At 47.2% G+C, this 27,488-nt stretch overlaps 1 protein-coding gene across 3 annotated transcripts in view; it reads right to left on the minus strand.

Moving 5' to 3' along the window:
- Nucleotides 1-290: 290 nt before the first annotated feature.
- Nucleotides 291-27,488, minus strand: part of GALNT16 (polypeptide N-acetylgalactosaminyltransferase 16) — a 132,311-nt gene continuing 105,113 nt past the window's right edge. For 2 of the 3 annotated variants that reach the window (XM_034769331.1, XM_034769333.1), the window contains exons 10-15: nucleotides 23,281-23,407; nucleotides 21,585-21,677; nucleotides 19,138-19,221; nucleotides 17,483-17,624; nucleotides 14,629-14,745; nucleotides 291-4,134 (exon numbers count right to left, since the gene is read on the minus strand). In XM_034769331.1, coding sequence (XP_034625222.1) covers nucleotides 3,997-4,134; nucleotides 14,629-14,745; nucleotides 17,483-17,624; nucleotides 19,138-19,221; nucleotides 21,585-21,677; nucleotides 23,281-23,407 — 701 coding nt within the window. In that variant the 3' untranslated portion in view covers nucleotides 291-3,996. The remainder of the gene's footprint in view (nucleotides 4,135-14,628; nucleotides 14,746-17,482; nucleotides 17,625-19,137; nucleotides 19,222-21,584; nucleotides 21,678-23,280; nucleotides 23,408-27,488) is intronic. The other variant, XM_034769332.1, reaches the window with a different exon arrangement.

The following is a 27,488-nucleotide window of genomic DNA, read 5'->3' on the forward strand; positions in this document are numbered from 1 at the left end:
TCCTCTCTTCTCCATCCCCTCCCCCACGCTGAGCTGGTGGGCTTCTCCCTGCCCCCTCCCTCACTCGCTTCTCAGCCTCCGGCTCTGCCACCCCAGCCCCAGGGAGCTCAGAGCGGCGCAGCCCACCGCTGCCCAGAGCGGAGTCCCTCCCTGGATCCTGCCTGCCTGTGCCGCTTGGTCTCTGGTGGGGGCCGGGCTGGGGACAGGACAGGAAAAGCTTTCCTAACACACACACACACACACACAGGCTCTCACACCCACCCACCCACACACACACACACACAGGCTCTCACACCCACATACACTCTGCCACTCACGAGTCACAGTCCCCCAATACAGACTCTCTCTCTCTCTCACACACACAGTCTCACACTGCCCACACACACATTCTGTCACCCAGTCCCCCAACACACAGTCACACACACTGTTTCTCTCACACGCACTGGCTCTCTCTCATACACACTCACTGTCACGCGCACACACACACTTGTGTTGTTGTTGTTGTTATTACTGCTTGGTATTTCCTGTCAAAATGCAGCTGGTGAGCCAGGATTGGTGAGGGGCTGCAGGAGAGCCGTGGGCTATGGCAAGATGCAACCCCCACATGACCGCGTGAAACCTGCCTTGAGCCACTGCCGCAGCGTCTGCTGCATATGAAGCTCGGTGTGTGTCAGCAATGGGAGGGCGGGGGAGGAGGTTTCTGGGGGTCTGTGGGCGGGGGTGGTGGCTGTGCCCCCTCATCACACTGGGGTCAGCAGCACCAGCTGGGGACCACCTTCAGTGGATCATAGGGCCCCATAAATCCTAAGGATGGCCCTGCCTCTTCCTCTTTCTCCCTGTATTCGTTCTCTCTTTCTCTGTCCCTAAGACCTTGCTCTTCTTCATCCTTCTGATGTGCACTTGCATGGCACTGAAGCATCTCTGCAGGACACAGGAGGAGAAGGTAGCACTACACCTGGACTCCGCCCAGCACTCCCTCCTCCCATACAGGTAGTGCAGCACCAAATGGAACTTGCCCCGTCTGGGAGTAGGGAATGGCCGCCTGAGTTTTCATTCGCCACGCATGTCACTCACCAGCTTCATCTAAGGACATTACCAAGATGGCTAGCTACACTGAAATGAAATATCAGCCAAAGAATGTTATCCTGAACCAGCAAGGACTTCCAGTTTTCAATAAGGTGGAAAAACAAAACAAAAAAGCTAAATGAAGGATAAACACTTTGCACCTCCTGAGCACCTGTCATCTGAGAATCTTAAAGCACTTTATGAACACTAATGAATTCATTCACATGGCACCCATATGAAATAGGTTCTGTATTTCTTCCCCATTTTTAAAATAGAGAAACTGAAGTGTAGAGATATTAAGTGACTTGCTTAAAGTCACACAGTTTGGCAGAGCCAGAAAAGAACCCAAAAGTTCAGACTCTACTGCTCAGGTATGGATTCTGCCACCTGTCTGGATGACAAACTTCTTTTTTTAAACCGAAGAATAACAGTAAATGACGAATCCTCTTGTTTTCACATGAGCACTCTTATTCACATGCAGATACAGGTACAAAGAGCTACCATTGTCCAAACAGTGTGCAAATAAATCGTTTGTGAATAGAGAATTAATAAGAAGACACAGATATGGTCAAAGCAAACAGCTGTTTAGAATTTAAAGAAACACACTCATTGTTTTGCTATATTTTCCCGGTTCTAGTGGTGGTTGTGAGGATTACAAAATCCAACAGCAATACAAAGGGTGTAATAGGCTTGTCAAATAAAACAATTTTTTCCCCCCAGATGTAACCCACCTCCTGCAACTCTGGGAACTCAAATATGATGCACAACTGGGGGGTTCCCAGAAAACAAAAAGGGACTAGCTAGAAAGAGAAAGTGAAACATGCTGTTCTATTTGTAGAAAGCAAACAGCATAAGTAAGAAAAATCTACTAAATTTTTAATGTTTCCCCTATTTTGATAACCTCAGGTATATAATACAGACAGATTGTTCTCGATATACGGATTTGTATCCTGATGCTATATCTTTAGGAGACATTTGGTCTCCTGGATGAAGAAGGGAAAGGCTCAGCTCTGCTAACTCCTTCACAACTTGGGATACACAAGTATTCCCGGTACCAGGCCTTTCCGCACCATATTCAGTTAAGTAAAAGAAGAACTGGAGGCCTTTATGAGCACACTTTGTTTGGCAGTGAAGGGGTTAGGCATGGCAGATTGTGATGAGCAGAGCCCCTTTGTGCCAATAGCAGAGGGGTGAATTCTTGCGCTCTCTCTCCACCTATGCATGATGGATGAAAATGGAAAGGGTTGGGGTGTGAGTCACCAAACACTTGGAGTGTATGCATCCCCCATTTAGAAGTGAGAGAGAGCACAAGGAAATGCCTTAGTGTGAGCACTAATAGAACGGGGATTGGGTTCAGAAAAGGGAAGGTGGGTGGGTGAAAAGGTTGGTCTTCTCAGCTGGGAAGAGCTAACGAAAGAAGAGCAGCAAAATCCTCAAATCTTTTAGCTGCCTGTCTTTGAGAGAGGGTGAAGGTTAGTAAAGGGAGAGCTGTTACCCCAGGCTGCATTCACATGGGCAGCACATGCGCACACACAGGTTGCTATTTCACTGCGCTCCTTCGGCATAACCTACAGTTAGAACATGGTAATTACCCAGGGGGTTGCGTTCTCTCTTTGTTAGTGCATCCCAGCGAGGAAAGGCAGAAGGAAACAATACAGGTTCCCTCCAACCCCTCCCTCCCAACATTGCTTGGCCTGTCCTCACAGAATACACCAACACACACTGTCAGTGCAGTGCCATGGAATGCCTTTAGGGTGGGGCTTAACGGACATTTCCTAGCAGTTGTAGCATCAGATCTATCAGTCTCAGAGTAACCTCCAGCAACCTCCTATATCCCAGAGTTTAGCCAATCATTTTCTGAATGTCAGGTCAACTCATAGCAGAATAACACTGAGGGAGGAAGGACATGCACAGGCTAGAGCCTGGCTATTTCATCCGTTCCCTGGGTGTAGGGTACAAGAGCAGGGGCTGTTATACAGATACTGGCATTTCATAATAAGCTTGCATCCTATCCTAGGACTCAGTCATATGAAGCACACCAATCTGACCTGTTAATGAGAGTTGGGTTTGGATTACCACCTACTGCAATGGTATTGGCCTCTTTAAAATCTCACCACAGAAGCCTTCCTGACCATCCTGGCTATTTGCCATAGGAAATGGGAAGCTGTACAAAGAATCTCTGGAAGGAATGACTTTGACATGATCCAGTGGAACACTGCACAGCTACAAACCTTCCCCCATTGCTCCCCTGTCCATTTCCCCTCTTCTGTCCATTCCCCATCCATTTTACAAATGATGTGTACAATGGCAGTGCCTGCAGACCAGCTATGAATGATACCCCAGTGTGCTAGCCCTGTCCCAATACAGTCCCTGCCCCTAAGGTCCACCGCCCATCTCCCAACCCATGCATTAGTTACGTTACATTTCCCACAAAGCAACCTCATTGCAGCAGTTCGAGACAACACACAAAAATAACACAAGATGTTACAGAGGAAAGCCAGTGCAGCCCAGGAGCCACCAAGAGTTTGTAGAAGCGTTGTCAAGAGCACTGGTTACACAGAATTCACAGGACTGAAGATCATAAATTTCAATGCAAAGAAAGGAGAGAGCTGTTAGTCAGTACTTGTCGCTCTGAGCTCTATTCGGCTATTGGGTTGTGCCCTCTCCTACCTCTGATTGCTGTTGTATGAGGATGTCAGTTACAGCGGAGAAGAAAGGGATGGATCAATTTCCGTGCCACTTCTTATTCCCCCTCCCCTGACTTCTTCCTTAAAAGTTCAAAAGCAGTGAATGTTCAGCTGAAATGGTGACTTGCTGATGATCACAATCGAAACATTAGGGTTAGAAATAATAAACCTTTACTCCCCACCCTAACCCCTTCCATTCCCAAAGTCTCATGCAAAAAGAAACAGAGAGGTTTCCGGGCTACCATCATGTGGCTTGTAGCAGCTCCCACTGTTGGCCGGGTATATCCGATTGGCATGGGTTGGTCATCACCCTGCTGGACTGGTTTTCCAGGCAGAGGCCGCTGACAAAATGCTGAATGAAACTGCCTTTCATCTTCCATTTCTGGGAGAAGGGGTGGGAAGAAGGGAGGAGAGAGAAGAAACAATGTAGTGAGATGAAAGGCTCCCCCTATTTTCACCATGGAAGCAGCCCTTCCCAGCTTGAAACAGGAAGCAAGGTTTGGAACAGGTGAAACCCAATTCGCAGGGGGACATGGTGGAAATTCAGGAAATTGGAATTCTGGTTTGGGGTGACATTTCCAAAATCTGGAATCCTCTGTATTTTCCATAATCAGGGTTTGGCTGATAGGAGTTCCCCTGGACTTATAGGGCCAGGTTTTCACAGGTATTTAGGAGCCTAATGATGCACATAGGCACCTAGTGGGATTTTCAAGAAAATCTAAGCAGGTTATGTGCGTAACTTCCTTATCTGCATCTTTAGGCACCTGCTGGCCCACAAAGAATCCCCTTGCCTCAGGGTGCAGGCCAAATCCTGCTCACGCTTAGCTTAGTGTAAACCTGGGCTGCGCTGAGATTACACTGGCGTAACACAGCAGAATCTGGCACGAATAATAATTACAATGGCATAAAACATACCATATAAAACCAACTATGATATTAGAAGCCAAGGTGGCATTAAAAGGGGGCTGGCTGCAACCTGGCCCTACACATGAACACTTTGTTTTGCAGAGGAGTGTTTGTTCTATCACTGTTTAGTGTCGTGGGGAAGGACAGGCCCAGGCAGAGGCGGCGAGGGCAGGAATTCAACACCCTCAGAACCACCTCTGCAAACGGCCCTTCATCAGCTGAGCCAAGGCGGGATGGAGAAAGCTGAAAGGTGAGTGGGGTTCGAACAATGCACATTGCCATCAAGCAGCAGCTCAAGGAGGAAGTCTCAGATGTAGCCAAGTCCCTTCTCCATTAAGGGCTTTAAAAGCCAATGGAGCTGCCTTAAAATCAAACTGCCACTTCGAAGTAAGAGCCTTTCTTTCCTCTGTCTAATTTCTGCAGACAATTCACAAATCTAGCTCTCCAGTCCTAGCCAGGCCCCTTCCATCCCATCCCATCCCACATCTCCTCTGGACTATTTTGTCAGCTTGAATTTAATATGGGAGAAGCCAGATTCCTTATCTTCTCTCCCAAACTCTATCCACTTCCACCCCCTCTGTCACTGTTGCAACACCACCACCCTCCGACTCCAGCCTATGACCTGAGGTATTTTTGGCTGCTCCCTTTCCCTTGTCCCATGCATCCAGGTTACATCCAAATCATGTTGCTTCCTCCTCCTTGGTACTGCCAAGACCCCTCATTTTCTTTCCATCCACACAGCTAATTCTCTGGTCCAGGCCTTCATTATATCTCATCTTAGTTACAGCAACACCTCTGTCTCTGCCCTCCCCAAAGCTTATTTGCCTTTCTCCACTCCATATAAAATGCCACAGCAAGTCGTCATCTCCTTGCCCATTGATTTGATCATGTCGCTGCCCGCTTTAAAGCCCCCCACTGGCTCCTCACCCGCTAGCACATCAAATTCAAACTTTTTATCACCACCTAGAAAGCTCTTTATAACTCTGCCTCTCCCTACTTATCCAAGCTGATCTCACTTCAAGCTGCCCAACACTCCTCCACTCTGCCAACATTTCCACCCTGACTGCCATAGGCGATGACTTCCCCTCTTTGCCATGGGTGCTCGACCCCCACCCCTGTCCCCCTCCACCACTCCACCCCTTCCATGAGGCCCCGCTCCTATTCCAACCCCTTCCCTAAAGTTCCCGCTCCAACTCCACCCCTCCCTGCCCCTATTACAACTCCTTCCCCAAATCCCCACCCTTGCTCCGCCTCCTCCCCTGAGCGCGCCATGTTCCTGTTCCTCCCCCTCCCTCCAGGAGTGTGTTAACACCAGGCAGGAAGTGCTGGGAGGTAAGTGGAGGAGAAGGAGGACGCAGCATGCTCGAGGAAAGAGGAGGTGGGGCGGGGGGTGAGGGGAGCTTGGTTGCCAATGGGTGCAGAGCACCCACTAATTTTTCCCCATGGGTGCTCCAGCCCCAGATCACCCACGGAGTCGGCACCTATGCTGACTGCCCCATTGTCAGCATCTCAATAAATGCCTCTATGCCTTCTGCCATGCTGCCCGCTACGCATGGAGCAACATCCCTGGGCTCATCCGCAAGGCTCCACCCACAAAGAATTCTCTTGGTGGCCATTGTGCTTGTGATGCTTACAGTGAAAGGACAAAGTATGTATTGTTTCCCCTTAGCCCCAATCTCTCATTACTTGCCTCTTTGCTTAAATGGTGAGTTCTTCGGGACAGGGGTCTTCCTGTCTGGCTGTAAAGTGCCTAACATGTAGTGGTTGCTACCATAAATAAATAATAGTAATAACATGGCTTTGAGATCTCCACCAGGGTTCTCTGGCATTCATTTACTCAGAGATGGCTGATTTCAGCAGCTACACTGGACGGAGCACTCCCGACTGTTGGGATTTTCCTGTCTCCCTCTTCTCAGTCAAGCAGATGGCCCAGTTAGGACACAAGGTTTGAGTGCTCAGTAAGCTTGACAGCCTGGTGATATGAAGAGGATGTTTGGCCTGACGGCCTGATCGATGCGAGAAAAGGGGGACAGCCCGTCAGGCTGGCTTGAAAGGTTTGGAGCAATTTCAGACCTGCCATATGCAGGGAATAAATATCCCTAGAGGAACTGTCAGACTTGCCTCCCCTTTTAGATTAATGTTAGAACTCTATATGCCTTGTCATTCATGGGTAACTGACCCAGTGAACAGTTTAGGTTGCCACATATTGCAGGTATTCAGCTCCCAGCCACATTCAGTGAAAATCCAGTGGTTAAAGTTTATATCAACTTGCTAACAGAGCATTTAATTACGGCACTATTTATAATTCCTGCTGCAGCAGTGTCCGGGTGCTCCTCATTGTCCTCTTGCTTATCTATACGCTGGTTATTATTCTCGCATGACAGAGCAATTGTGCAATGTAGGGTATTCTCCGCTCAGTCCAGTTAGTCCTGAAGGTGATTTTACAAATATTAACCCTCAGCTTGCCACTGTTATCAGCTCTGACTAAGGGGGCTCCTGCTGGGGGACTGGCCTTTGCTTCACCGGGAAGAAATCAATATGATCAGGGAGGGTGCTAGGAGGAGGGCCAGAAATATTGTGGAGGTGGAATTATAACCCTTCCTGAAGCGCAAGATGGAGCTTACAGTGCCATCAACACCTGCTGCCTCCTAGGACCCAAAATCCAGGTTCCAGGTTCGACTGGCTATCACCTGGCAGAGGCCCACTGTGTAGAGAGCCAGGGAGGAAGTAATCCACAGAGCAGCAGATACCGTCATGAAGGACTGGGAGAAGGGCACACCCACTCTGGGAATCCCCAAAAGAACTTACTGTGCCTTCCCTCATTTCGGTAATACCTCTGCATGTGAAGGCCTTCTCTCCACCTTGCATCTGCCCTATGGATGCCTTTCCTCGTATGTGCTATGGCTTCCTGTATTAGGAATCGTTGCTGTGAAGGAGAAGGCTGCAGTTTACCAGATATTAGATATCTGTGACCATGGCAATTAGCAAGGGACATTTCCTTTCCTTTTCCCCCCAGGAGAAACCTGGCCCCAGTGGGAGATTCTGTGTCATGTGATTTCTCCAGATTAGAGACCCACTGATCTGTGAGCCTTTGTTCGCTGAGCAGGTGCCAGCCGCTCAGTCTCCAGGAATGGCCTGCAGCGACAGCAGCAGCAGGAGGACACACAGGGAGCGTTCAGCACCACACATTTCCTCCTGCTAATGAACTACACCAAACAAATGAACTTCTCAGTTAATTGCACAACATGAAAGCCTAGCAGCTTTTTCAGAGTCATCCTGAATCTCTCAGTGCAGTAGAAAGTGGTAGGTGGGTTGTGGGGGAGGAAGTACAGGCTTGGGATTTGGCTGTAGGAATTTTATGCAGGTAGCAGTTTGTGTGTTGACCGTACAAGCTGAAGTTGTTGGTTCTTCTCTTTAGGTGAAAGCAGTGGTTTTGATCTCATTAATTTCCCCCCATCCAGGCATGGAGTTGTTATGCCCTCCTCCCCCCCTCAGTATCCAGGAGGAAGCAGTAAAGTGGCTAGAGACTCACTATGCTTCACTCGAGGGCCCACAGGAGTTATAAGAACAATCACAGACTGTTTGAGTGGGCTGCCCAGCAGTGGCCTGATTGCTTTTTGGCTGAGCCAAACCTGACTGGCACTGCCACCCCCCCGCGACAGGTCACAATGCCACTCACTCAAATTTGGCTTGGCCTCCCCTCCATCTGATGGAGGGGCAGCTGGGCCAAACCTGAGTGGTGCAATGCCACTCTTTCAAATTTGGAGTATGTATGTTGAGGGGCTCATGGACCTCAGGGGTTAGGTTGCTGGTAGGGAAAGAGAGAGCCTGAGAGGGGAAGAGGAGGGTCAGGCACAGGGACAAATCTATGCCCCCGGCACACTTTAAATGGTGCTCCACAGACCCTGATAACAACCTTGTGTTGGGGCAGCACAATTGGGTATGATATCTCAGATAGACAGATGAATAAAGGTACAGGGAGAGGGTGGAAACTGAGTGTTTGTGGGGAATCACAAAAACCTTCACAGGAAACTACCTGCAGCCATGCAGCCTCAGGCTGTGATCTTCCCAACTCTCACCCACCAAGCACATTTGGCCTGGTTAGATGGGAGCCTCTGAGGAACACCTATGTATTGTGGGAAGTGATATTGATGACCCAGTAGAAGGCACACTTCCCTGTGCTGGGTGAAAATGCAGTGAAACAAACCACTGGCTGGATACTTTGTGCCAGCTCAAGATTTTGGGTTCCCAGTTCTGAAATGACTCCTTGGGCTTGCCAACTGTTCACAAGTTTTGGCCTGAATCTCTCTGTACCTCTGCCTCCCTTTCCGTCAAAAGGAGATAATACAGATTACCCACTAGAACTGGTTGGATAACAAGTCATGATTTTCACAAAAATTTTCTCTCTTTTTCCCATCAAAATGTCATCACAATTTTGAAACTGTCCAACTAGCCCTACTGTGCACTAAAGTGCTTTGCAATATATGAATGAAAGTGCTGTAAGTGCCAAATATCATTACCCTTTGCAGTGTTGTTGTAGCTAAGTAAGTCCCCCCAGGATATTAGAGACACAAAGTGGGTGAGGTAATATCTTTTATTAGACCCACTTCTGTTGTTGAGGGAGACTAGCTTTTGAGCCACACCGAGTTCAAAAGCTTGTATCTTTCACCAACAGAAGTGGGTCTAATAAAAGATATTACCTCAGCCACCTTGTCTCGCAAATATTATTACTATATTATTGAAGGAAAAGCCATTCAGTCCTTCCACTCTGATAGTGTAAAATATAGCCCAAGGTATAAGAGTACTGTAATATTTCAGTGTGAGCACAAGTTGGTTTTTAACTTCTGTCAGTCCAAATAATTTTACAGGCAATCATGGGTCTTAGCAGGTCTAGAATTTTTGCAAATGACTAAAAATAGCTCAGTAAACCCAGGAAGCTACTGGCGGCAGTCAAGGTCAGGTAAGAGTAGAAGAGCAGGGTGTTGTATATAATTAGGGGTATGTTTACACTAGGATGGCAGCACAGGTGTTGACCTAGTAGGGTCTACACTGGAGCTTAGGTTAGCTTAACTTCAGCTCTTAGGGGACTGAATTGTTCACATCCCTGAGTGACATAGCTAGGTTAACTTAAGGTGTAGACCAGACATAGGTACACTGGGTGAAGCTGATAATTGGAATAGCAGGGTGTTATGAGCCACAGGTCTCAAACCTGGGCCTGAAAGGTTCATGGAAGCAGCCATGCTCCAACCATCCACCTGGCAGCAGCTTACCTGAGACCCAGAAAGCCCAGTCCCATTGTCAGGCTCCACCCCTGATGCTTGATTGGCAGAGTTCCAGAGTGACTGATTGGCCTGCTGGCCCTACTTAAGCCAGCAGCAAGAACAGGAAGCTGTCTGAACAACTGGGCTCCCCTCTGCTCTGCGAGTCTTGTACTACCCACTCCTGTTACATACCACCTACTCCTGCTCCCCTGACTTGGATTTCCTGGCATCTGACTTGTGGCTCCTGACCTTGAGTTTGTCTCCTGCTTCTGACCTCCCAGTGTCCTGACTTGGCTGACTCTAGACTCCTATCTTATGACTGTGGGCTCTGGCTCTGACTACTAGGCCTGGCTACCCGCGTCCCAGCTCTGACACAGAGGGTACTGCAGGTCATGACTGAGGTGCATTTGCAAAGCTGCAGGGAGCCTAGAACTGGAATCACAGGAGATGTTTCACAAGATTGTGTGTAAACAGAGGTGTTTGATAGGAAAGCTTGTATGGCAGTTGGTGCACTAGGCCAGAATCTAACAAGTGCTGTCACTCTCCCTGTGAGCGCTGAAATTCACAAAACTGAAACAAAAAGGAAATCAGAGCTGAGAAAATCTCATGTCTCCTGAAAATTGCTTTCAAGCTGTGGTATACTGAAAGGAACGTTTTACCTGGCTATTACTGTCAAGATACTGACTCAGGCACTTACAAAACTGTAAAGTTTTCTCTGAGTTTTGATTGTCTGCACATAGCTCCATTTGTCTGTATCTCAGATAATATGCATCCCTGAGCAGCAAGCTGGGAAAAAAGGCAGACAGCTATGACTTCAGATTTGGTCGTCCCACAAAAAAACAGACTGTCCTAATCTTCAGGCTGGGGTCTCATTCTCTCAGGTAAATTACAATGAAATACTTTTGTCTAATGGGATTTCTCTGCATTGACTTTGTTCTGTCTTGGAATCTTATTGCCAGGGTTTCTCAATTCTATTCTCTTGTTTTTAGTGTCTGACTCTCACTTGGTCTTATATTTGTCCTCACTTTATTACAAATTAAAATGCCACACCCACCACCAGTCTGAGGCGATGCAATAATGTATTTGACATTCAAGCAGAAATGCTAACATCTAAATATTATTATGGATAATGTCCATCTGGTTTGAAATCTGGTTCTGATCACACAGAATAGCACTTGACTAGCTCTTCAGCAGTGCTGCCAGCTACCAGCTGTTCCTGTTGCATGATCATGGTTTTGTCAAATATATTTTGTTCCTGGTCCCCTTTAGCCCATTACAGAATAGCGTGATGGGGCTGGAATGCTTCTAGACGTGGGTCATTCTCTGATCTCTCCATCAAGTGCTTTCTTGCATATATGTAAATGGACTTATTCTGACTCTGTACTTTGTTGTTACAACCACTACTTTGATATGGCTCGCAAATTAAACTGTTGCTTGCCTTTCTGGCAAAAACAACAGTCTTTGAATGACCTGACTGGCCTACAGCTTGCAAGTCTTTATTCTCTTTCTGAACATCAAATCAAACTGTCTTTCAGTAACAGAGCAAGGCTCCCGGTGTTGCGACACAGTCTACTCTGGCTTGGCTACAGAACAACAGTTGCTCACCTTTCTGTTCTGCCTTTCTGCAGCTGCCAGAGCACTTGGCACTGCCCAAGCTCCATCTGCACCTTGACCACAGGCTCCTCAGTGCACACTCTCTGTCCCAAACTTCAGGCTCCCCTCCCCCTTTCAAAGCAAGCTTCTGCCACCTCTGCCTTCTTCTCTAGCCCAGCAGGGCCAGCGTCCTCTGTGCGCCAGAGAGGCATGTGAGCTCCTCTAGCCAGACGTGAAAAATCATTGCACACTAACACACGTGGATTCATTGCACCATTGGAGTGATTTACACAGCATTGATGTGACAGTTTTATAGTGGTCTCATTACAAAGATGCGCACACTAAAACTTTGGAGCCAGCCTACTAAGGATGTGAGTCATTGTTTTCCATTACCTTATGTGGATGAGCTGGACTCAAATCAAGGACTTGACCTAGCAGATGATTTTGCTGACAGTCTGTTAACAAGGATTTTGTTTAAATGCTTCAAATAATTAGAGATGGGGATGAACCAAAGCTCAAGTTCCAAACACTCCTGAACTTTGTGGGGATGGGATGGGATACATGGGCTTGAATCCAACCCTGGATCTGGATTTTGAATCTGGGCCCATCTCTATATAATGGGCTAATGGTAAACCCTGGATGCAAACAGCTCTGAACTTTTGGGATTCAAATTCCAAATTCGGATTCTTGCAGCTGGAGCTCTCTTCGAGCAGTGTTCAAGCTGGCTGCGTGTCCTGGGCTGACAAAGGGTATTGTGTAACCGCACCCATAAGTCTGGCAACCACTGCTATTAATTTTGATGCTGATCTTTAACTAGTAGGGGTCCTCCCTTTCACACACCCTCTCTGCCCACCCCCCCTTTTCCTAGCATTGCATTTGAGACAATGCCTCAACTTCATTTTGGGGACTCAGATTTTCTCTGCCAGCTCCCAGATCAAGTGGAAACTGAAGCTGGCAGCTACCAGGTGATTCCTGTATCAGTGCAAGTCTGGGCTAACAAGGAGAGTGTTTGGGAACAGAGATATGGCAGAGTGGGCTTCTCTCCTCACCTTCCTAACCCAGTTTCCAGCTGTCAGCTACCCGATAACTTTTCAGTGCTGTAAGCACTGAAGAGCAGAATGAGATGGGAAAGATGCACTGAGCAAAGTCACCCTACTGCACTCCCATGTCCTCTAACATACTCAAGGCTGGGGGCTGTGTTGAAAGGTATGCATTGTATTGGCCACCACTAGGTTCAAATATAGTTCCCAGAAGGCTGGAAAAAATCCTGTTGCCCAGAAGTCCAGGACAAGAAGGGTGTAACCTGCGCATCAAGTGTCCTGCCAGCCAAACAAGGAGGAGAGCTGGGGGTGGGCTGTGTGGCCCCAGGCTCAGCAGTGGCACTCTGGCCCCCTGTAAAGGGGGAGAGCCAAGAGGAGCAGAGTAGAGGAAAGAGAATTGTGAGAGGGAAAGGAGAAGGAGCAAAGCAAAAGAACTCAGTTGCCCTCTAGAGTTGACGGCGGTGGTCCTAGACAACACAGATAATGTCTTGGAAGAAAATGGTAGGAACAGGGAGATGGTCACCACTGAAGGTGTCTGAGGGTGAGTCTCAAGGAACATGTTCTCTGTTAGTGCCCTCAGCAGAGGGCTGTGGTGAATGGGGAGGAAGAGATTTGGACTTTTCAGGATCTGGACTGCAGACAAGTGGTTCAAAGGCAGCTGAAGGGGCGGGAGAGGGTGGCAGGGCAGGCACTCATCTTGGCCTTGGAGACACGTGGCACAGGAAGCAGGTGTTTAGGGTGGCTGTGGCAGCATGGTGTCCCTGCTCCCTCATCCCAGGCACCCAGGACACCCAACATCCTGCTCCTTGCCCCAGCTTTAACCCTGGTGGGGAAACAGCCTGTCCCCTTTCTCCTCCCCCCCCCCCACCACCCCAGAAATGATGCAGCTCCACCCTGCTGCCCTTCTCCACTCAGCCCAGCTCCGGTTCCCTCTTCTTGGAGTCAAGGAGGGGGGGGGTGAGCCAGAGGAGGAGAAAGGCCTGGGCTGCCCTGTCTTGCACTCTCCCTAGGTACAGAGGAAATACTGTGGGGAGGGAAACATAGATCAGCCCCCACAATATTGCCATTGTGAAGGTGCTAGGCCCCACTGCTCCCCCAGTTCTGCCCTTCCTGGAGGAGGGGGCAGTTGAAGATCTTGGCAGCTGCCAGGATCCTCTCTGCTACTGGAAGGAGGACTCAGTAACGCCCTTATGGAGAGCTGAGAGATCTAATTACACAGCTAGGGGTGCCTGTGGTCGCCCAGAGGGGGAAAGACTCAAGAAAGTACAGCCCTCTTGGGTTATTCTTGCAGGGTTAATTGCAACAGTGAGAGTTGTCCCAGCGTATTCCCAGTGACCACTCTTCGAGAGACTCTTGCATTAACCAACTCTCTGCAGACATCTATGCTCCTGGCCTGGCTGAATTTCTGATGCTTTTAAAATCACTTTCCTTTTAGCAAGGGCTAAATTCAGACACGTGTAGTACTTTAGAACAGATGGTGCTGGGGACTGGTCATAGGCTATGCAGCTTCATATCTCTGGGCTACCAAGCAATAGGTACCTTAGCAAAGATGCCAGCACAGCCCTGGACAATGCAATGCTTGTTCTCCCTTATTGCTGAGGGAAGCACAGAAGTCAGGAATAGAAGAGCCCTAATAAGTCATCAAGCCCATTCATTTTCTAGCAGTGCAGGATTGTTCCCCTATTGTGCTTTGTCCAGTCCAGTTAACAACTCAGGCCTCGAACCCAATTTGGTCCTGGCTGTGTGAGGCACCTGTCTCCCCACCCCAAGAGGCAAGCTCAGCTTTGAGCGATAAGCACATTTTACATATCCCTAAATAAGTAAATGATGACACGTTCACCACTTCCCTTGGGTATCTCAGAGCAATGTGAGCTGTATCCCATCCCTGGTAAGGGGAAGGGTCACATCAGAGTTTATGAAAGACAAAAAATGTACATGTGGGGGATGAATCCTAGATTCTAGAAATGGAAGAGACCTTTTAGTTTATATGGTCACCTTGCCAGTGCCAATTCTTGTCTTTAGGCGGCACTAATACCAACATGGGACAGTGACAGCATGATGAAGGCAGTACAATACCTGTCTGCCATCTTTCTGATTGCATGCTTCCAGTGTGATCTGAGATCCGGTGGAGAAGGAGGTGATGGAGAGACACTTATCCTGCTGTCTAATTAAAGGGTCACTGAAGACCCACTCCTATGGAGGAGAAAACAAAAAGATACAGATTCCATCATTAAGGTAGCGATGATATCACAGAAAAAATGAACCAAATCCTGGAGTCTTCACTCAGTCCTTACCAGAGAAGAGACTCCCATGGACTGAGCTGGCAGGTCCTGGGCAGGTCTGGCACCAGGCTTTGAAGTCTGTGTTCAGGTTTGGGGAACCCTCACATGTGAACTTCAAAACCTGCCTGGCTGGCTTCCAATAGTCAGATTATCCATGGGTTCCAAGTGTCTCCCTGCGCAGCACCCTTACATAACCAGGGTTCTACTGGCCTGCAAAGCAGGTAGGACCCTGTCTCCTCATTGAGGTAACGGGAAACAGTTTCTGATTATTTTACATAATAGGCAAATTCACTGCCTACTTCTCCCAGAAGTCAGCAGCGATTGTCCAATGGGGATAACAGACAGTTTATCAAGTTAGGCAAAACACATACATTTAAACCCACACACTTCGATACAGCACACACACATCCACAGAAGATAAGCCATTGCAGTGATCCCTCCTGCCACTTGATAGACACCCACCTCATCAAGTATTAAGATTATTATTCCCTGGGACGGTGGCCCAGCAGAGGGACCGAGTGCAATACATTTCAGTGACTTCAAACAATAGTGAAATGGCACAGTGAGTCTGATTAAATGGCATGTTGGATGCTAGCTGCAAACTTCTTCCCAACAGATAACAGATGTGAATGAGCATTTGCTGGCATGAAATAGCCTGTTTACTCAGGCTGCTTCCCTGATGTAGCAAGGCTGTCAGATGAGAAGATCTTGGGCTGGTGTAATGTAGTCCCCCATTGAAGTTATGGGGACTATGCCAATTTACAGCAGCTGGGGTCCTGGCTGCTTACCATAAAGTGTGGCTTTACTCTGAAAACCACTGTAAAAATGGCATCTTCTTACTTAACAGATCTTTTTCCTCTAAGTATTATTTGTTGATTTTTAGTGACAAATATTCTCTCCCCCTATATCTTACATTTTGTTAGCCCTGTGGAGCCAACTTCAGGAGCGGGACCTGAGTTCTATTCTGGCTCGCCCATCATCAACGGAGTTATTAGCTAAACTCCAACTGCAGAGCCAAATTCTCCCCTCAGTTACACCTGAGCAAGTCCATGAAGGACAGATTCTGGCTTAGAGAATCTCTGTTACTCGTGGTGATGTGCATGACTTTCAGACCCCAAGTGGAGTTTGCAGGGCTGGCAGCTAGGAAAAAACTCACACATCTTTTTCTCATAACCTGGGTGTGTTTGCTCTGGAGACAGTGAGAGACAAACTGTCTCCCAGAATGCTGGTTTACTAAATCACTTCTCAGATTAGAATTGCGCTTTGGTATGATTTTATTTAAAGAAGACAGTGTTGGGTCATATTTGATCCAGAATGTAGCTTTTGGAAAAGTCTTTTTTTTGGTTTGTCCTCTTCCATGGAACAAGCTGTGGGGCCTGCAAATGCACACCCTGCAGATCCACACAGATTCTGGGGTAGCAGGGGAGGATCTATGATGGTTCTGGTAGCATGCCACTTGGTAACAGGGCTGTAATTGCTAGCACTGGAAAATTATTTACGTTTCATTCATCTTCAGTGTTATTAGTAACATAAAGAAATGAGGTTTCTTTAAAAACTGCTTTTTAACCAGACACTGCCCCTTACAAACACTGTTTTAAAAAGTACTTTAAACATTTTTATTTAAGTGCAGACTAACATTCCTGAATCGGTATTTAAATACATCTCTACCCCAATATAATGCTGTCCTTAGGAGCCAAAAAAATCTTACTGCGTTATAGGTTAAACCGCGTTATATCAAACTTGCTTTGATCCGCCGGAGTGCGCAGTCCCGCCCACCCTGAAGCACGGCTTTACCATGTTCTATCCGAATTCATGTTATATCGGGTCACATTATGTCAGGGTAAAGGTGTATATTCTTCCAGTAATTATAGCAAAGATTTCAATTTCCACCAGCGTCTGTGCCAGTTAAGAGTATATTAACCACTTCAAAATCCTATGAATGTTTGTACTGTGCCCAGCAAGTGGTGTCTGTAAGTTCCTATGGACCCAGGCCAAATGCTCCAGTGTAATGCATGAACCCTAGTGCAGCTCACCTTTAGCGGGAATAATGTGCCCCTTCTTTACTGTATTTTGCACTATAGGGATGAGATAGGCAGAGAAAATGAGAAGTAGCTCAACTCCTGAGTGCACACTGTAGCACTCAAGGGTTAATGGAGTATTGCCTGTGAATCTGTATATGTCCATTAATGTCCATCTCACTGATATGAATCTGTATCTAATACAGTAGATCTTTGTCAAACTGAGGGCCATGGTAACAATTTGCCACAAAGCCCAAGGCCCACATCGAATTTGCATAAAATGGAGACGCCTGAGGCCACCCCAGCTTGGAAACAGAAATGTGGCCAGTGGAGAACACAAGTCCCAGCATGCAATGCTTTAGCTTAATCTGAGTGGTTTCATTATGGTTTCATATGGGCCAAACTTTGACTCACATGTTGTCCACCCCTTACAGCAGAGAGACTGTAACTTATTATAAGGCTGTGCAGAAGCGGCTACTGTCGACTGTCAGGACACACTGCCGAGAGTCTCCGATATGCTGAAGATCACATACACACCTTTCCTAAACATTTATCCACCCAGTACCACTGTGTCAAAGCTGCTAAAATGCAGCAAGCAGGAATAAAGAGCCAAGTTCAAGCCTGCCTCACCTGGCTGACAGGGGGATTGCTCACTGTCCCTTTGCAGCCTCCCACACCAGCCACAGAATTTCCTGCTGTGTCCTGGCCCCAAGACTCCAAGCAATGTCCTCCTTGTCTGATAATCCCAGGAACCAGCTCCTTTTCAGGAACCCTGGGAGAAAAACGACAAGATTTGCATGGCACTTTATAGCCAGAAGTGTCTCGATGCACTGTACGTATTTATATCGAGATTACTCCAACCACCACTGAAATGCGTCTGCCTCCAGAGTGGAACACAGCACAATAGTTGGGACCAGCAAATGAAGAATATTATATCCAATAGAAATGTCTGAGGGAATTTGAGGAGACAGAATGTGAGTTAGGATTTGGCCAGAACTCTGAGTTAGTATCCCTTACTTTCAAAAAGTGCTGGGGGATCCTTAATATCCCCAAGAAGGTAGGACTTCAGTGTTGCATCTCCTGTGCCAGACAGCACCTCCAGCAAAAAGCTGTATCTATGCTAGCCTCCCCTGCCCCAAATTTCCCCCTTTCTACCACCAGTTCATCTCCACTGTGGTAGCAATTAGCACTTCGCTTGTGTAGACAGGGCTCCAGCCGGCTACCTACTTTTTAACCACCGTCATCTAACCCTACTGAGTCATAGGCTCTGTTTAGCTAGGATTTAAAGGGGTGTTGGTAGAATGTGTTAGCTAACAAGTTCTAATAACACATCCCTAGTGTAGACATGGCTGCTCACTAACACAGGGCTAGGGCACTGGTTCAGTACTGACTCAGAAGGAGGAGTGCCAGCTACCAGTTCACAAAGGCCAGTTGCTACAGAATCTGGGGTTTTCCTTGAAAATCTCACATCTAAGCCCTGGGGCAGACCCAATTCCATGTCGTTTGTTCCTTGGGGGCTCCAGGCTGTATGTGATTATGCCACTGGGACTCCAGAGTCAGAGGCCCTAGGCTTGGGCCTATTGGGTCTAATGGTTAATCTGGCCCTGGACTTCAGTACAGTGGGCAGCAAAAATGCTGGAGCCTTAGATTAGAGGGAGCTGTACTCCACGCTTCCAGCAATGCCATAAGCTCATATACAAACCATACCTTAACAAGCCGCTTTATTTCAGATCCCTGAGGCACCGGAAATTCAGAAACAGGCATTCACACAACAGAGCTTTAAGATCTTAACAGACTCATTTCCAGAGGCATGTTAGTCTGCAGCTCTTCTCCCATCAACACACATCCTGACTTCCTTTGACTGCATGTCCTCTCTTCCTACGAACAATGGGTGCTGCCCCACCTGGCTTCCTGAAGGTCTCCTAATTGCCACTCCTTCCCTCTCCCAAAAATGTGCTCTATCCAACCTGCCCACCTGCTGGCTGCACCTCTCCCCACTTCCCTCCTAGAGATCCTTTTCCACCTCCCTGTTCCCAGCTCAAATGTCCAAGCTAGAACTGGTGGTGGGTCAAGTGGAAGTGCAGGCCAGGAAATCAAGGAGGGTTTCTCACCAAAAAGAGAGGGGTAAGCAGGATTTACTCTGAACATGGGAATCCTGATTTCCTACTTCCCAGCTACCACAGATCTTCCTCAATTCTGAGGCTAGTGCTTTCCTCCCTGGCCTACCTTCCGCATCCTTTCAGAGAGCTGGTTTCCAGCTTTCTAAGAGTTGAGGATTAACTCACTTGAGCTCTGGGTAGACATTCTCCAGGTACCACTGGAAGGATTTACAGTTTAATTTCCTGCGTTGCTCCATGCGGTCTGCAATACTGGAAACAAAAGCATGTTGTTCAGAATGATACTGTGAATGGAGATGATGAGGGGTAGCAGGGAGGGCAGAGCTAGTTTTAGGGATGTGTGAAGCTGTATAACGTCGCCCCCTTGCCCTTGGCCTCCTTGCCAATGTGATGGGGACAGAGCAGGGACATTGAAGTAAGTGGGAGACAAGGACGGGTGAATGCAGGGGCCTCCTGATATGGGACTGAAGAAACGAACACACACTCTGGCAATTTCTTGCACTTCCTCTAGCTCAGGGGAAAAACAACACAGCACAGTGGCACCACTGGAGAGCTGAGAAGGTGTCTTCATTGTTGTGTGTCCCTGTGGGGCTCTATTGTAAGAGAGAGATTTAGACAACCGCTGGTTCCCAGACAGGCTTGGGAAACTAAACAGGTCACTACCACTGATCAAGGGTGTGTTTAATCATTTTTGTAATAGATATTTTTCCTGTGTTTACAATGACTCCTTGGAAACTTTAAATGTAAATGGTCATTTAAAAAAACAACTGCATTGTCACTCTAGGGCTCCTTATGGCTGTGCTGCACGCACTAGCTTGTCAGTGTCCGGTAGCTCAGGAGTTGGCATTTGGCACTGATTTTGTTTTTCCTGGAAGAGGAGTAGTGAAGCTTTTGTTCTAAAGGAAATTATACATCAAGGGTTAAATTATGGCTCTTACAGACCAGGGTGCTCGATTGGCATGGGGCAGATGAGCAGCCCTAGTGCTTGAGTAGTGGAGAAGGCACAAAGCACTGGGGGCATAATGTCTCCATACGGTTGGTGCGGGAGGGAAGGGACTGTGCTCTGATGCTGCACCCCATAGCCCTGTACTAAAGGTGTTCAGTGCACGCCCCGCCACAGACGATTCTCTTGGCTCTAGCTGGTGTGCAGGAATGGCGGGGAACTGGGCTCTGGCCCCACATCAAGCCCAGTCAAACATTCCTCCCTTGGGGCGTGCGATCCTGCTGGCAGAGCTAGTGGTTTCCCCTCATCAATATACTCACCCTCTGTGGGTGTGGTGAGTGGAGAGGAAAGAGTCTGTTTTTATGCATCCTCTTTCTCCTGCCATCCTCAGGGACCCAACTGGGAGCAGCCATAATACATAATACCTTATGAAGAACTACATAGATCTTATAAACTGATATAACTGGTAAGGAAGCAGGTCACATTTGGGGCCCAATTAACCTTGACGGTGTTCCTTTAACCAGTGACATAAGCCTTCTAAAAGTACATTTCATGTTAGCGTTACAGAGCCAGTACTATACGTTATGTAATTACTGAGGGCCAAATCCTGCAGCCCTGACTCAGCTTGTATTCACACAAAGCTGCTACTGAAGCCACTAAGAGATCTGCATGAACGGTGCTGCAGGCTTTGGCTCCAGAGGGCTCATGGAGGCTCATGTACCCCATGTAACAGAGAGCTCTCCATCACAAACAGACAGGCAGCAGAGGACCTGGGATTGGAATTGTGTTTGGGCTCTGGCCCAAGGGCCGCACTCAGGCCAGACCACAGACGGATAAATGTTAGGCAGGCAAAGACATTTTTAAAAGATCATTTATTAATTCATGAGAAATAAAACATGATGTAAAACACAGAGTGGCACTTACATCATATTGAATCTACAGGGCTGAGTGCATATAGGAGATACATCAGTATCGAACATACATGTGTCCGAGAGACAACCATAAACAGGGATCTCCTACGCCAATGCAGTAATATCAATGTGCTGTCCATAGACTGATACACACAGAGGTGTGTTTGGCTTCATGGTACTCTCCTAGTTAATAAATATGCTTTAGGTTTTTAAATTTCTTTGGGAAGTTCACTGTTCTTGTTGCAACTTCCCCTGTGCCCACACCTATGTGAACTGACCTATAGTTGGTTTTTGGGGGGCAGCCAGCCTGCCTAACCCTAACGCCTAATGGCCATTCAGACCAGTAAAAGCCAGTCCCATTGGCTCTGGATGCAGCATACGCACAGGAATGTCTGATCAGTTACCTGCTCAGCTCAGACCTCCATAGACTGGTTACATGCTGCGTAAAAAAATGTATTTTCTTCTATCCACTTAATTTGTTGCCTTTAAATTTCATTAAGGGTCCCTCTGGCCTTGTATTCTAGAGCAAGTTAAGTAGGGCACTGCAGGGGAGGAAGGACATATGTTGCCATTTAAAATAAAGTAAATTAAAAGTAAATCTTGTTATCCAGCCATTTGAGCTGTGGTTCTGAGATAGTGCTGGGCAGGGCATCTTTGCCCTTAGCCTTTCTCTACCCTTTCCCAATGAAAGTGCGAAAGCAATTTCCCGTGAACAAACCGATTAGCAGGAAGGCTGCTAGCCAGGCTCAGGGACTGCTTACCTTCCAAATGACTTCCCGATGGCAGAAGGCCGGGCCTCGTAGTAGTACTGTTTGTACTCATCCATCCACACCTCTGCTGTGCGTTTGGTGTTCCTGCAGGTGGGCAAGGAGAAGCTATGCTGAGTGCTAGTAGCTTGCGGCAGCTCCCCCAAGAGCTGGAGATAAAGGAACATTGGCAATTTAGGAACGTGCTCATGGAGACATTCAGGGTATGTCTACGCTATGGAGAGTATACTGACATAGCTGTGGCACCGTAGCTCTGCCAGTGCAGCCTAGATGCAGCCCAAGATGATGGAAGAGGTTTTTCTGGCTGTGTAGGAAAAGTACCTTCCCAAATGACAGTAGCTTTGTCAATGGAAAATCCTTTCTGTCCACACAGCTGCACCTACACTGCGGGTTAGATTGGTATAGCTGCACCAGTCAGGGGCGTGGTTATATTAACCTAACTTTTAAGTGTAGACCAGGTCTCGGGAAAGTTAACTCATCGCCACAGCTATGCCAGCGTAACCTCACCGTGTAGACGCAACCTACAGTGACGGAAGGGGTTTTTCCATCGCTGTAGGTAATCCACCTCCCCGAGCAATTGTAGCTAAGTCGACGGAAGCATTCTTCTGTCTACCTAGTTGTGCCTACCCTGGAGGTTAGGTCAGCATAGCTGTATTGGTCAGGGGTGTGGATTTTTCACACCTCTGACTGATGTACCTATATTGACCTAAATTTTAAGCACAGACCAAGTCTAAAGGTGTGAAGTTAAAGAGTGTTAAAATGCATTAAGCTTGTGTGGACGCTCTCGTTTAGAAGTGAAGTGGCCTTAGTTCACTTTAGCTTAGTTTACTTTTGTCCCTGTCTAGATGTGCCCTTTGTGACTAGTCACAGACCAATATCACCCTTCGTTTTTTTGTAACAACCTCTTTCTCCCTCCCAACACGTCTACCAACATCTCTCATTTTTATTCTCTTCCCCTCTCTGCTACAACGGAAGCTGCCCATGTGGCTCTTCTCACAGCAGATACATCTCTGTGGTACATCTGGAACTGCAACTCTCATGTGCTATCTCCTAATCAGTAACAAAAAATGTGACAAAGAACTGCTGAGTCCTGTGGCAGGTTCAGCTGGAAAGAAGGAGATGGACGGGGCCAGGAATACCCAGGACTGGGATCCCTAGGGACAGTGAGGCCGTGGCTACACTCGAAACTTTACAGTGCTGCCGCGGGAGCGCTCTCGTGTCAGCGCTTTGAAGTGCAAGTGTGGTCACGCGCCAGTGCTGGGAGAGAGCTCTCCCGGTGCTGCAGGTACTCCACCTCCACGAGGGGATTAGCTTACAGCGCTGGGAGCCCTGTTTACACTGGCGCTTTACAGCGCTGTAACTTGCTGCGCTCAGGGGGGTGTTTTTTCACACCCCTGAGCGAGAAAGTTGCAGTGCTGTAAAGCGCCAGTGTAGCCATAGCCTGAGGATATGTCCTTCTGGGTTAGCATTCCAGAGGAAGGGGATACGCTTTATACAGTGGGCACCTGCACAATTTCTTTGCCTAGGCAGGAGGTTTCAAGTTGAATCTTGTTATATGTTCAATCACGTGCCATCCTCCCTGAATCCCCAGGCAAAAAAAAAGGGAAAGGGGGAAAGAAAGATATAGGATTATTTAGACATGCTAAATATCAAGATGATCCATTTGCCATTGCAATATTCCAACACCTACTTGATATAGGTCAGTGCATTGCCCTCTGGAAAGTCATAGGGGTGGCGTTTCCTGAACACATGGCCGACTCGACTGCAGGGAACAATCTCCAAGCTGCCACCACACATCCACACTCGGAAGGAGAGCTCTGGAAGAGATCCCAAGCATCAGAAGGTACAGCCAGACAAGTAAAACTTCCTAGAATACCAACAAAAAAAGTCACCTCATACACTGCACCTGAATGGCTTTGCCTCCTTTGTCTGCGTAGATGCCATAGACACAGTCCACAGTAAAACCAGGAAGGATGAATTGATGGAAAGAGAACCTGTCTCTCTTTGTTAAAATTGAGTTGATCCTTCTCAGACTTCCCAACCTTCCTCCTGTCCCTCTCCTTTCTCTGAGACCATCCCTTTAGCAAGAGACCTACTCATTTATCCTGGGCCTTGTGGCTGCCAGACACTTAGAATGGCTTCTGGCAACAGATGTTGCTGACATTACACTAGACTTCAGTGGCCCACAAGCCCTGTCTACAAGAGATGGGGCTGCCCCAGGAAAACAGACACCCCTGAAGAAGTCAGAATTGGTGCCAAGTCTACAGGGAAGAGTAGGTGCATGGGAGAAAGGAACAGATTTAGGAAAAGGGTGGATATGTGAGAGAGAATAGGAAATGACAGTGAGAAGAGGAGTCAGGGAGGTGCTTTGGTTTACTTAAGCGGTCCATGCCTGGAGTCCTGCTCCCTTTGCCACACCCCCACTGACATCACCCTGGAGTACAGTTTCAAAGCAGAGCATATCATACACAGTTGCCAAGTGTGGGCCATGGTTGCTCTCTCCCTCTAATTTCAGGGCAACAACCCAGCTGATCAGGTTTACGTATATCCAATTAAATATGTCTGCTTAGCTCAGGTGCTTGTGGCCCCTCAGCATGGCAAAGTTTGGCCACCACTGCCCATCTAAGCACTGTATCTCCCCTGCCCTTCTCCTCTCCTGGCCCCTGGAATCCCAGCAGCTGCGGTACATCTCACATTAATGTTTCAGTTGTATCACACCATCTCATTATAATGCTCCCAACTCACTTGGCTCTGCCAAAAATGGTAGAGGAGTGAAAACACTGGGCTGCAGCTCAAAGTTACCTCTCCCAAGAGCAGAATTCAGTCCAGTTTATTTGAGAGAAACACACACACACCCATTGCTTACAGAAACCCAGCTGATCCTGAAGTCAATTTCAACATTTTGTTAAAGAATTGTAGGAACACAGGGGCTTTGATGTGCAGAAGCTCATTTGCATCACAGAAGAGACAGGCCCTTGTTAAGGATTATGAGTCTGTCCGTCATTGTCCCCCCCTCCGAGTTTAATCACTGTGCCACACTGGATGGGTTCCCCACTTGCGCTTCATGTGGAGGTGAAAGCAACAAAAAAGGAAGGGTAATAGGCAAAAAGGTCAACTGGGGAGTTGGAGAGATTTGCATAAGATTCCCTACAACAATGGGGCCCTCCAGAGACTTCAGATCATATAGATTCTCCTTAAAAAACTTTACTCGCCTGGGGTCCAGGCCGGCGCTTCCACTAGGCGAGTCTAGGTGGTCGCCAAGGGCAGCAGGATTTGGGGGGCGGCATTTTGCCGTCCTCGGAGGAAATTCGGCGGCGGGGGGTCCTTCCGCTCCGGGTCTTTGGCGGAAATTTGGTGGCGGGGCCTTCACTTGCTCTGGGACCCGCCGCCAAAGTGCCCCGAAGACGCGGAGTGGAAGGACCCCTGCTACCGAATGCTCAGAGGAGGAGCGCTGCCGCCTAGGGTGGCAAAAACCCTGGCACCACTCCTGCTGGGGTCTTCCTCAGGCCATGGGGCAGGAGATACAACATTAAGAAGTTAAAAAAAAATCCTTTCAGCCTGAAATCTGCCATGCAGGCCCCATGGCTGCCATACTTCAGGCCTCCCACCCCCAGATTGCCAGTCCAGCTCCTTTGGAAGGAGTGGGCAGGGTGTTTAACATGAGTGGGTTATTTGTTTTTAAAATGGCTTCTACTTCTGCCTCTGAGTAAAGGAGAAAATGTTAATAAGTCACATTTTCACTGCTATCTTTTGATTCCTCTCACACATCCCAGACAGTCTGTGCCCAACAGGGATCAGTTGAGAGACAAGCAGCAGAAGAAAGCTCCCCAGCCTCATAGGCAGGGAAGGTCTTTGAAAAAAGCCAAGCTATACGTTTCTTTTGGGATTGTATCCAACTGGGTTTTTCACTCCTGGAACTAGGTTCTGACTCATTCTGGGGCAGGTTGCATCCTAATAACTATATCAAACGTATCCATCGTGAAATCCTGAAGCCAGTTTGTTCAGTTTACCAAGACAGTTCTCAATTCTAGGTGGATGTGGACGGACACAAACACACACACACACACACGCATACGCACGCAGAGAGAGAGTGTATCTATTCCATATCCATAAAGCAACAGGATCCTTGAAAGTAGGCAAAAAGGACAAAAAGATTATGCAGGTCGCACAACAATACATCATTTTATTCTGACTTATTTCCTTCAAACATGGAATAGAAATTGGAGACGGAGAAGATCTACTAGGTGATTTAGCCCATCCCCTGGGGCATATGTTGGATTGTTATGTACTGTATGTTTCCAAGTGCTTTGCAGTTTTAGATGACTCAAGCACTGTGAGTTTCTCCACTTCCCCAAAGGCTCCGTCCTCACTACGGATTTTGTAGGGGAGTGTGTAGTGAAGCATCCTTTTACCATATCCCTTTGGATATGTACTTGCCTCCCATACTCTGCCTCCTTTTTAACCCTGCTCACTCGCAAGTAAAAAAATAATCCACAAAAAAATGGCTGGCATTAAAATATTTTGTTTTTCATGAAAAAATGTGGCATTTTTAATAAAAATTTTATAAAAAACATTATCAAGATTTTTCATATACCAAAAACCTGGTTTTCAATAAACAAAACAAAAATGAAAAATATCCATTACCATTTTCTATTTTATTATCCTCCTATTATCTAATGGACATATAATTTATGTGTCAAGGTGGAATGAGCTTTATATTGTATTTTAATTTAAGAGATGAGCATCAGCAGAGGCTTATGGAAATCTGAAGAAATATAGTATTGAGTAGCCCGACATCAGATCTTTACAACAAAGATTCCACCTTGCAACTTTGTTTTCCCCGTTCCTAGTTTATCCTTTCAGAAGCCGAAAGCACGGGATACATTATTCTTTTAAAGGGGATTTATCTGCAACTTAATTAATAATGCAAACGGAATAAATTAGTGGCAGCTCTATCATATTCTTAATGATTCTCCTACTGCCACATGTCTGAATTCTACAGATCATCATTTCTGATGTGTCTTAGAGAGGGTTCCCTCCGTCTAACGGAAAATACTCTTCTAAGCTCCTTAGGTAATCCCAAGTAATATGTACTGCAGACAAGCCATGCTTGGAACTGCTCAAATAGTGAGCAAAATCACTTTCTAGTTCCAGAGAGTCAGGCCAGAGGGAGCGGTTTTATTACTACAAGAGGTATTGAAACACAGAAAGAGATATGTACAGATTCATTTCAGTTAACAGGAAAGACAAATAAATTATTTTAATTCCACTCTCCCTCACCAGCAATTCATTTTAATCGAGCCCCAAATACTTGATTTCTCTGTGCTCCTCTTTTCAGTTCTGCTGCTCTCTAACCCTCACTTACATGTGATGATTCTACAGCACAAGGCATCATCTCGTTTGGGAGAAAAAGATGCCTCAAATTGTCACCTCTGGTAGTATTGGGGAAGCAGGTTTCAGAGCTTTGCTATGTGAAATAACAGTACCTGGGAAGATATTCCTCAGAGGGTTTAGAGCTCGGTCCCAGTTTAAGAGTCTTCATTATGAGTATCTGTACCCAGCTTCCACTCCCAAAGAGGCCTGACATACTAGGAACACTACATTTCAAAGCCATTGTCATGGGATAAGAACTCACCTTTATTAGGGGAAGAACGGATGTCTATAGAAAGGTTGAATGGTGGTGATGTTCCACTTGAAGTCTTGTATGACTATGGAGTGGGTCAGGAAAGAGAATCTCTCCCAAAGATCTGATGTTAACTACCACAGATATTATTGTTATTTATGTGTATTTCTGTAGCACCTAGGAGGCCCCACTCAAGGATCAAGGCCCTGTCCTGTTAGGTACTGTGCACACATACAACAAGAAGATGGTCCCTACCTTAAAGAGCTTATATCTTT

Source organism: Trachemys scripta, chromosome 4, assembly GCF_013100865.1.
Source record: "Trachemys scripta elegans isolate TJP31775 chromosome 4, CAS_Tse_1.0, whole genome shotgun sequence".
NCBI lineage: Eukaryota > Metazoa > Chordata > Testudines > Emydidae > Trachemys > Trachemys scripta.